The 11,797-nt window shown below is 40.2% G+C and overlaps 1 protein-coding gene across 1 annotated transcript; it reads right to left on the bottom strand.

Moving 5' to 3' along the window:
* Nucleotides 1-346: 346 nt before the first annotated feature.
* Nucleotides 347-4,168, bottom strand: klf10 (Kruppel-like factor 10). Its single transcript, XM_053487855.1, has 3 exons — nt 4,013-4,168; nt 2,149-2,677; nt 347-1,175 (listed from the first exon to the last, which is right to left on the bottom strand). The coding sequence occupies exons 1-3, from the start codon at nt 4,049-4,051 to the stop codon at nt 898-900; spliced, it is 846 nt and encodes a 281-aa protein (XP_053343830.1). The 5' UTR covers nt 4,052-4,168; the 3' UTR covers nt 347-897.
* Nucleotides 4,169-11,797: the final 7,629 nt, after the last annotated feature.

Here is an 11,797-nt window from a genome sequence, read left to right as displayed (position 1 = left end):
AAATTGACAAATGCAGAATTACCACCAACATGGAGAAATGGAATAAATAATATGATTCAGTGTATTTACAGTACTGTAAGCTGAGGCACTGAGAAGTCCCTCTGTACAACAGTGTCAATAAACTTAAGAGGGATGGAATTGTTTTACTGGGAAAATAAATAAATGTTGCTGTTTCTGCTGGTTGGAAATAGTGTTTGTTTATTTTCACTCTCATGCCATGCTTACATGTCATCTCCAGTGTTGACTATATGTTAGTTTTATGCTCAAGTTATAAATGAAGTCAATGTTGCCCGTGTGAGCTTATAGCTTTACAAAACTCTATACATTTCTTGTTCTTATTGCACAGTATTTTAATCTCACAAACAGCTTAGATATTCGACCAAGGCAGGGGGGTGGGAAGGGAACGCACGTCACTAGTGTTCTTGTGCAAAGAAGCTTCTTTCAGAATCAAACATTTCCAGAGATGATATTTAGTCCTGAATAATGTTTGTGTTTTACATACTGAGATATATCCAGTTTATCTGCACATGCCTAAAAGTTTTTAATTGTATGTTGTATATATTGATTATATATACACGTGTGTGTGCTGTTTGAAGCGCGTTAAAGAAAGTGCTATATGGTAATCTGTAAGTGCTGTTGGAGGAGCTTGGTAACGTCAGGACCTGTGTAGACAATGAACAGAGCTGAAAAATATAAGTGTGATTTTGAACGAGAGTTGTGTTTGATTCCTCGGATGAAAGATGTAACGTTCTTCTGTTTGGAATTACACTGTCAGTAAATGAGTGTGCGCTTGAGTGTGTGTTTTATTTCTTCACTCTAACAAGGTTTAACTTAGAATAGAAAGTCTCAATGTAAAGATAAAAAAAAAAACATGCTCTAATCAGTCCTGCTCTTGCTTCAGACCGGTGGTTTAAGTGTGATAGGAAGAAGAACACGAGCTCCTGTGTTGAAGCTGCCAGTCCGGCTGATTTGTCCGTGCAAGGCTGGAGCTCTCTTGACTGTATAATGGCGACGTTTGTGTTTGGCTAGGTGGTCGCTGCGAATAAAGCGGAGGTTGCATTTGGGGCAGGTAAAGCGTTTCTCCCCCGTGTGAGAGCGCCAGTGGCGGGAAAGTTCATCCGAGCGTGAGAAACGCCGTTCACAGCCCTCCCACTGACACCTAAATGGCTTCTCACCTGCAAAAAGAGACAGAAGATTTACAGATTTGTTAAACAGTGACTGTATAATCTCTAAGACCAAGAATATATTGTGTTAATAAATTTACACTGTGCCTCTTTACCTCAAGAGTAGTTTTTTATAAGTCATCCTATAGCTGTATTTAATATCTAATTAAGTAAATAAAGTAACGGTCACTTACTACAATACTAGCTATCCAGCTATCAGTATAACAAATGTTACTTTAACAAATGCCATTTCAGAGGGGTCAAATTATTGGGCTGCATCAAGCAAAGAAAACAAATAAGGAGATTTGAAATTACTGAAACTGGGTTAAGATCCCTTCAACGCATTATAAAATCTTGGAAGGATAGTGCTGAACCATCAACTGTGTGGAAAAAATGTGTTCAGAAAAAATCATGACCGGAATATTGAAATGCAACCTTGAACTAGACCCTCCGATTGCTCTCATTAGTATCATGGGATTGCTCTCATTGGTATCACTTAACAGGTGTCTAAAAGGTGTTTTACCCCTGTTTAAAATCAACAGTGTGGTAAAAAAAAACCTTATACTTTAAGTAATAGATAAAGGTCATGTGATCTGATGAGCTCAGGATGACCCTCTTTCAGAGCGATGTGTGCATCAGCATAAAAGGTAAGCGCACAAGCGATGCACCAGTCTAACCCACCTTTCATTTTTTTAATGAAAGAGTGGTTCTGGGAGCATGAGGAATCATTATCACACAAAAACCGGTCATCAGATTTTGTGTGCTCTATTTAAAGCTAAAGGTTTGACTGAATGAAATCTTAAAGAGTGTTCGACTTTTTTTTTTAGGTATACTTTTTTAATAATTAAAAAAGGAATGCTATGGTAGACTGGCATGTTACACCATTTGACACTATTATGGTGTGACGGCCTTGTGATCAATTGAATTTGAGATTTGATCAGTGCTGTAGTGTACAGTAGTATTGGGAGTAACCGTCTTCCCTCACCTGTGTGTGTGCGCAGGTGTGCTTTCAGGTGGGAGCTTTTCAGATACGTTTTTCCGCAGTCAGCATGGGTGCAGATGTGGCAGCGTAGCCGTGGTGGGTTCTTTACTACCGGACTGAAGGTCGTGACCTTGGTGCCCGCCAGTACCATGGTGGGAACGTGAAAAGCGACTAAACCTTGTGGGTTAACTATAGACAGAGGCAGTGTGCTGATCATTGTACACGGAAGCATTTGGAACACTGCTACGGATGATGCCGTGGTTGAGCACGCCGAGGGCATCCTGGCGGAGCATTGTGTGGCTTTAGACGACGTGATGAAACCATGGTCAGAGCTTACATGTTCGATAGTTAGGTCAGAATCCCTGTCACTAGGGCTTTTGAAGCGGGTCTGGACGGGGGATTTCTCTGAGGAAGGATAATTCAGAGGATCAGATGTGTGACGAATCACGCTGATGGGCTGGAAATGAGGTGCTTTATTTTGGGTCAGCTCTGCAGATGGAGGGCAGTGTGGAGCCGTCTTGCACTGCAGGGGCTGTCGAAGAGGATAAGAGATTATCCAAAACCATATTCAGTGTGTTGCTTCTAACAAGTCTTGTTTATTTAGTGAGGTACTTATTATAGACTAGAGGTCACCCGCAGCTCCACACCTGTGTGTGTACCATTACCTTCGAATGGAGTGTGTGGTCAACTCGCTGCCACTCCTTAATTCTGCCTATTGTTACATTCGGTGAGGAACGCCTGTGACGCCCACAGTAAGACCTAAAATGCTGGTTTCTATCCCTATGTATGTAATGGTGCACATTACAGTACAACAGAAAGTCAATGATGCTGCAGCATACTGTTGTGGTTAGCCATTACATTATGACCACCCGCCTAAAATTGGGTAGGTCCCCGTCTTTGCCACCAAAACAGTATTGACCTGACACCTTTGTATTAAGACCAGCATTAACCTTTTTATTAATTTAAAATGTCCACAGTTGGATCAGACTACATGACTATCCCGTTACAATGGTGTCTGGAAGTGGGTGGGACGTGTTAGGCAGCAGGTGAAACTTTTCCCTGAATTTGATGTGTTGAAAGCAGGAAAAAATGGGCAAGGATAAGAATTATGATATCTAGAGGACTGGATTGGAGCAACTCCAAAACTGCAGCTGTTGTTGGATGTTCCTGATCAGCAGTGGTCATGACATACCAAAAGTGATCCAAGGAAGGAAAACCGGTGAACTGGCGACAGGGTCATGGGTAGCAGGGGCTCACTGATGCACATGGGGAGCGAAGGCTAAAGGCCTGTGTAGTCCGATCCAATAGAAGCACTAGTGTAGATCGAATTGATGAAAAAAAAACTGTTGCTGGTGGTGATAAAAAAGTGTCAGAACGTACAGTGCATCATTGTTACGGTGGCAAAACTTGGGCTCAATATTAGGCAGGTGGTCATAATGTTATGGCTGATCAGGGTATAAAGATTAGATTAAACTTGTAATTGTGCAAAGTATGTGTGCAAGATGGATATTATAAACTGGAATAAGTAACTGACATTACATAGTCAAGCAGAGCAAGTGTAATTTTTGTCATTCACAGTCTAAACCAATGTAAACAATTTGCTTTATTGTAGTACACTTGATTTGTTTAAATTATTATTTAATAGAGTGATATATATCAACCTGGCAACCCTGGCACTCACAATCACCGTTTTAATAGTAGTGATTTAGCTGTATGTACAGTTAGAGCACGCGAGACTGAGTATTTAACGCATTGAATACATATTTAAGTACTTTTAAAACAATATTAAAGCGAAGACATTATTTATTTGAGGACAAGAAAGCAGGTGTCGTATGGTTGCAGACTATAATAAACTACTGGTACTTACTTCATTTACGAGAGATGAGACACGACTCATTGTTGCCATGACAGTAAACTCCGTGTTAAAGAAGTGTTTTATTTCTAAGCCTAATAAATATTTATAGATTTACATCCTACGTTTTAAATAAGTACGCATTTATGTAGCTGTTATATTAATCAAGACTCATTTGGTCTTTTCAAACATACCAGTAGGAAACCGGTCCAGTTTTTTTTTCTTAACCAATTACGATGAAGGAATTCCAGCCCGTTAACCAATCAGAAGACACTTGGCACGTGAAGCCGGCGTGATACACAGCATTTTAAGAACGTGCAGGCGCGCGACGACCACCCTAGCGCTAAATCCCATCTTCCACGTGTGATCAGTGTTGCCAGATTGATGGTTTCTATGTCACTTTTGTATTATATGGACAATTTGTAATGAACATGGATAAAATTGCCTCAAAAACATTAGCCAATAAATTTATTAAAAAGTAATACATTCATGAATGTGTTTAGCCTAACATGTCAACAAGACAGAGCGAGATGTCCTCCTCCAAGAGAGGTAAGTTTTAGTTTTGTTTTATGCTGAGCACAATTACATTGAAATAAAATAAATTACCATTTTCATAGTTTTTTATTCATTCATCTTTTATACCGCTTACCCTGTACAAGGCCACAGGGGGCCTGAAGCCTATGCATGGAGGCTTTGGGTACACCCTGTATAGTGGCTTGTTCCCTGCCAATACACCGCAGGGCACAGACACACACACACACACACACACACTATATACACACCCATACATACAAAAAGACAACAACAGAATTTTAGTTTTATACATAGATATATCAATGTCATGGGATTTCCCATCTTTGAAATTTTCAAAAGCTGTCTATAAAACCCACAGTATTCTGGGGTACCCTTTTTCCAAGAAGAATGTTCCAGAGCTAGTTCGGAGTCGATGCCCAATTTCTAACCAGTTCATTATTTTCAGACAGTCAATACACCAGCCCTCAGACAAAAAAAAACACGGTTTAATGGCGGCACTAGCACTTTGCTGGGCAAGAACAAAGAACTGTTTACGTCAGGGGATCAATATGCAATGAGCAGCTTAAATGCTTTCTTCTGTAGTAATGATAAAGCCAGCAGAACTGCTCACAAAGCCAAGTTAAAGTTTGCCATTGCTGTTATTGTGCTTACTGCTAAAAAAAAAATTCCACTAGCATTGCCCCCATGATGTAATGACATGACTTTCTAGCCAACAAAGCCAGTTCTTAGGAGGTTCATTCTCTCTTATCCGGCTCTGAACCAGCACAAGCACCAGACATAAACTAGCACCTGGGTCACTTCAGTGGAAATGGGGTAAGAGATTAGATTCTATGTCCTGTACAGCCGAATCACTGGCAATCTTTAAGTGACAACTAAAGACCTATCACTTAATTTGATATTTGAATTTAGGGAAACGTTAAAGCATTTCTACTTAGAAAGTCGCTCTAGATAAGAGTGATATGGGAATTGAAAGAATAAATACCAATCTGGCAACCCTAAGTACTACTCTAATACCTACTTGGCTTGTTGTCAGATGTTCTGCTGGCCATCATGACACAACGTCTGGAAGCTGAGTCATGTCAACTGGACTGCTTTCTTCTTAGGTCGAAATGATTCACTACTCATCCAAGTTGGTACGATTCCACATATTTGAGGGTCAAGGATTCCTCCCCTGCCTGTGAAGGGCTCGTTAGATGAACAATGGAGGAAGTGAGAGTAGGAGGGAGAGTCGTTAGAGAGAGTTGGGGGGAGAGAGAGGGAGGTGTTAAGTTAGACCTGTAATAGGAAGATTAGGGAGAGTCGTTAAGATGTAACGACCAGAGAGAGTACGGGGAGTCCTTAGGTATGGCTTTCTTGTGAGAAGGTTTTGACTTTCTGGGGTTAGACGAAAAGGGAAGCATGACAAATGGGTGATGATGATAAGTGAAACATTTCAAGCTAACAAGAAAGAAGTCCAGTTGTCACGACTTAACTTATCTTTTGTTTTTAAACGTCTTAAACTATGACACTGTCTCTTGTTTCGTTTAATATTGTTTTAATCACTTATTACTTAAGTTTATTTTTATTTTTTATTTTCTTGTTTAATTGTTTTCTAGTCCTTTTTTTGGCACGCAGAACCCAAAAAAATTCCAGCTCCATGTTTTTTTTTCCGTTTCTTTCCCTTTTTTTTTCTTTTCTTTATAATATTCCTGGTGTCTAGCTTTTCTTATACATGTAAAGCTGGCCTGGAGTTTGCTATAGGGGTTTATAAGGGGTTGTGAAATCTGTATTAAAACGTTACATGTTTACCCTGTTATATCCCTGTTTAAAATCAATAAAAATATTGTTGAACGAAAAATGATGATTATTATTATTATTAATAATAATAACTTCCAGATAACCTCACCTGGATGACTGAGAATCTTCACAGACATCATGACATGTCATTTTTAATGTTTTGTCAACACATGATACTGACCAACTGTAATACGACATCAATAAGGATTTGTTGGCATTTTTACGCACCCTATTATTATTATTATTTTTTTTTATGAGACCATACAGCAAGGTCATACTTAACCATCATACCATGAGGTGTTCTTCATTAAGCATTCAAAAGCAAATTTGCATTGTCTGAAGGCCACATAGGTACTTGTTCTGTTATCCATAAATTTGGGATGCGTTTAAAACATCTATCTACAAGGTTAGGGTTAGACGCATATCATGGATTTAAAAAGAAACCTTTCACTATTGTAGCGGTTTTAAGGAACATGACCCAGTGGTGTAATCCAATCCAGTCCAAAATTATTATCAAAGTCATTTTGCTCACAAGATGCTTTCCATCCATCCCGGAACCTCTGTAGTCCAACTAGGGACTGTGGAGGCCAATAGTGATGACTATTGTATTTATTCCCATTTTACAACCATGCTACAGTGGGACCTTCGATCAACACTCACATGCTCTTTTACACACTACAGGCAATTTGGGAACACCAACTAAAATAATTATGCATGTCTTTGGACTATGGGAGGAAACCAGAGTACCCAGAGAAAATCCACCACGGGGAGAACATGCAAACTCCATGCACACAGAACAAGAGGGGAATCGAACCCAGACCCAGGAGGTGTAAGGCAACAGTGCTAATTACTAACTATAATTCCCTCACCAGCCTCACCAATCAGATAAATGTTTTATGGTTCTGGGTAAGTGCATAAACCAAGTGCTGTAAATGTAAATAAAGACTAATCTGCAGTTACAAGGTGGTGAACCTAGAGTCTAATTCTATAAATGTTAAATAAACATCACTTGATTAAAAGCTTTAGCATGACAATTATAGATACTTTTAAAGCAATTATAGACACTTTGTGTGCTGTTGTACTAAACATCTGCTATGATGTGGGTGCAGGCATGAGGGCACAGCCGGAGTGCCTAAGGCATCGCAACCGTGCTGATATTCAGCACAACAGCACAAACTCGAGTGCGATATTGCTTTTATACAACAGTTCCACAAACACCCTTTTGTATCAACAGATTATGATTTTTTTTCCCTTTATTTACCTATTTTTTTGCTCCTCCAGAACTCACTATTTGTGACTTGACCATGGAGGTGGTGGACATCCTGTAAATCTCTTAAGTTTCTCTTTATATTTCCACTAATTTTAGGATTCTAGCAGTAAATCGCAAATGGTATTAAAGCTAGTTGTGGCGGCAGGGTGGCTTAGTGGTTAGCACTGTCACTGTGTAGGGTCCGGGTTTGATTCCCGGCCAGGTTCGATTCCTGCCTCTGTTGCATGTTCACCCTGTGCTTGGTGGGTTTCCTCCGGGTATTCCGGTTTCCTCCCATAGTCTAAAGACATTGTAGGCAGATTGGACAAATTGGCTGTAGGTTATGTGTGAGTGTGTGTATGTGTGTGCCCTGCAATGGATTGGCCTCCTGTCCAGGGCGTACCCCGCCTTGTGCTCTAAGTCTTCTGAAATGGGCTCCAGGTGTACAGGGTCCCTGGCGACCCTGTACACCGGAGTATAGCAGTATAGACGATGAGTAAGTGAGTGAAAGCTAGTGCACCACGGAGTACAATCACTTATTCAACACACTATATAGTGCACTGTGTTTTTCTGCAAGCAGTTGCCCTCTCTCGTCATTGTGGTGGATCATTCAGACCTTTTTCCACCCATGCTGGTGACCAATAGTTGTTGGTCTTTCGGGTGCTCCTGGTAAGGGGTCACCTCAGCGGACTATCCAGTTGGCACAACAACTTGGCACAGGTTTTATGCCGGATGCCCTTACTGACGCAAGCCTTCCATTTTATCTTAGCTTGGCACTGGCACTGATGCAGTGGCTAGGGGTTTGGGCACCGACCGGGAATAATCGAATCCGGGCCTCCTGCATGGTCAGGCCTACCACTGAGCCACCAGTGGGCCAAAAGTGTAATCAACAGTTATTAGAACATCTAAGTATAATAAATATACGTAAACGTCCCAGTGCTGTTAGTGTCTAGTATCACCACTTGTGGGATGCCCAATCCGATTACTTGGTTGAAACTAAGTGCAATAAGCGCATTATAATAACCTTGTGGTTTGAATTATAGCCAGACACGACAGTTCAACAGCACTGTGCTGAAATGGTTAACTTGTTTAACTAGCTACTTAAAGTTCACTCTATGTAGGCCACAAAGTGCAATCCACTACGGTTTTTCACCTCGGCGATGTCAATGTCCCTTCTGGGCTCTAACTCCGTAGTGTGTATCCTTTGCAGGAAGTCATTATCACTTTAGAACGTAGCACAAAGAGCTGAATGAGAGGGGATAAAGCAAATACAACACATGCTGTTCTCTGTACTGTGCATACACCAAGCTTTCATTTCTTTAGAAGATGATGTTCCACCAGGGGGTGCTTTTACTCAAGAGCTTTTGTGTATGTGTATGTGTGTGTGTCACTGGAAGAGAGGACACTGACATAAAAGCAATGGTGGTGCAGCATGTAGCACTGACTGAGGTCAAGTTTTAATAAGTCATATTTGTTTTTAAAAATATTTGTTTTACACTATGTGGATAAATGAATGTTACTGATCATTTCGATTACCACTCACATATCACTTTACTCCCCTAAATGTTAAACCGGCCATTTCCGAGATAGCATTTGATACATTACAACTTCATATGCATGTGTTATTGAAAACAATCATTTTAAATAATTTTAAAAGCCAACAATAAACCTAGACTTTACAAATGATACATAATAAATGCACCTAAAGGCAAATCTGACTATACTTTCACTCTAATGCAGGTGGAATTATGAGAAAAACCATGACAGTGGTAGAAAACTAACTAGCTCCCCGTCCGACTGAAAATTGTAAATTGACCTAAATAAAATCTCTTGCTCCCTTGTGACCCAGTGTTTGGGAAACCAATGCCCTAGACTACTTATGTCTGCCCCTTCCCCAAAACAGGTGGATTAGCTATTCTAAATTGCCACTACACATCGGACTATGGTTTGGAAGGTCCCAGATTTAAACCCCATGACCACCTACAGTAGTTACCACTGTTGGGCCCTTGAGCAAGACCCTCAACTGCTCAGATGCAAAATGAGATAGAAATCTAAGGCGCTCTGGATAAGGGCGTCTGCCAAATGCCTAAATGTATGTAAATGTTCCGATGCAACCTACCAGGATAAAGGTCTTGTCGAGCAAATGATCATTGCATGTTTTGCATCAGTATTTGCTGCACAACATTTATTTCCTCAGAGCCATTCGACGACCTCTGTTTTTATTGTAAGGCTCATAATCGCACTTTACCTTTTTTTTTGCGTTTGATTCCCCTCAAGAACCCTTCGTGTTATGTCAGAGAGTTTCTCCTCACCACATTCGCCTCTGGCCGCCTCATAGGGAATTTGAATTTACATCTGGATTTCTGTAAAGCTTCACTGTAACCACTTCTCCTTAATATTAAAAAGTGCTATACAAACAAACCCGAATTGCTCAGCTTACACCTATTTGCTTTTTCCCCGGGGAATCAGGGACAAGCCCAGGCACCGGTTTGAAGGCTCTGCGAAGGAGCTGCTTCTCATTTATGCCAACGTGTGTTTGTTATTCCTGTCGTTCATCCATCATTTTTCATTATGTTGATGGAACCACAGATGGTCCATGGACCGTATAACCTTTTCTGAAAGCAATATTCATCATATTCTTAGAATGTACTAACAGGTTCGGGCAATTACCTGGATTTAGACTGACTGCCAGCTTCTTTAACTACATTTTGCATTATGTTCTCAATCACACACCTGCCACTGATGTCTTTTTATATATATATTTATATTATAGACATACGTACATGCATTTACACACACGTCAAAAAATGTTCCTGTAATTAAAAACTCTTTTACGAAATATGTAACACTCATATCTTATTTGCGTCATTTCTATGTGAACACCACAGTCTGGGACTAACTTTATATAGTTATGATTAAAAAGCCAAAACCCCCTTCATCAGCATTATTTTGGACAAATTTCGTCATTTCATACGAGGTAAGATATGTAACAAATGTGCATGCATTGTGCTTGGTACTGTAGGTTTCCTCCAGGGTGATCTGGTTTCCCCCGCAGTCCCCAAAGATGTGCTGTGGCTGATTACTGATCAGGGTTTTCAAATTACCCACAGTGTATAACAGGGTGTGTGATGTCATCTATCCCTGCAGCCAACCACTGCGTTCACAAAGATGTGAACTTAAATAGGTGTATGGATGTACTCATGGTTTAGCGGTTCAAACAAGAGGTAATGCGATGTGGCCTTGAAGATAATATTACAATTATGTTACATCCCGAAATCTCTTTCAAACTATTTAGGTCTTTTTATGTCTTGTTGCCAGCTGAATATGTTAACCAGTTCAGTAATTATCCAGTTGAAGGCTTTTACTGTACCAATTTGCTTAGTTAAATCCATTTATGTATTCACTATAGATATAAACATGTTAGCATGCTTAACAGAGATGGGGGAGAAAAATCGATTTAGTTATAAATCCTGATTCGTTTGTGTGCTGATTAACGTCCCACTGACTTCAAAAAAATTATTATTTTTTTTAAATACCTGTTTTTACATTTCTAACAGAGATGAACCGGTCGATCGGCCAGTGACCAGAACTAGCTGGTTTTCAGTTTCATTATCCGTGACCGGTGATCAGCTGATCAGCCTCAGATATAAACGATTCTGTACCGAGTGTAGAAGCTTCTGAGTGGCGCAACAGAAATGCATTTATATGGCATTACACTATCAAAAATCTTGCATGTGAAAAGCCTCCGATCGACCTTTTTCTCCAAACCATGTAAGCTCTCAAACCCACTCATTACACATGCTTACACGGGTCTGAAAACACAGTAAGTGCTAAATTAGTCGAAAATTGCGTGTGTTTGAAGTCCCTCGTGCCCACGCACCCTGGGTGCTCGCAGCCACTCCGCCCGTCTACTTATTGTCAAGTTTCTTTATAATCCTACAGGTGGTGCACTCTGAACCATTTACACATTTTCATGTGGTAAGATTGAATTATCTGCTAAGTTTTTTAGCAATAATAAAAATGGTGGATGACAGAGATATGTGCTGGTGAGAAAAAAATAGCTTTTTTGCTTAATTTACTTTTAAGGTAAATGTATTTAAAGTCCTTTTTCTCCGTTGTCATAAACGTCAGTTGGAATCCAGTAAGTCGGTTGCATTACCGCCAACTGTAGGTCTCATACCCCCTCATTGGCCTCTTTAAGCCGTTTTGTAGCTGCTCTTGGGTTTTAAGTGAGAAAAGTA

Source organism: Clarias gariepinus, chromosome 26 (assembly GCF_024256425.1).
Source record: "Clarias gariepinus isolate MV-2021 ecotype Netherlands chromosome 26, CGAR_prim_01v2, whole genome shotgun sequence".
NCBI lineage: Eukaryota > Metazoa > Chordata > Actinopteri > Siluriformes > Clariidae > Clarias > Clarias gariepinus.
Note: the sequence above shows the minus strand (reverse complement) of the source record. Positions and strands in the feature narration are given on the sequence as shown.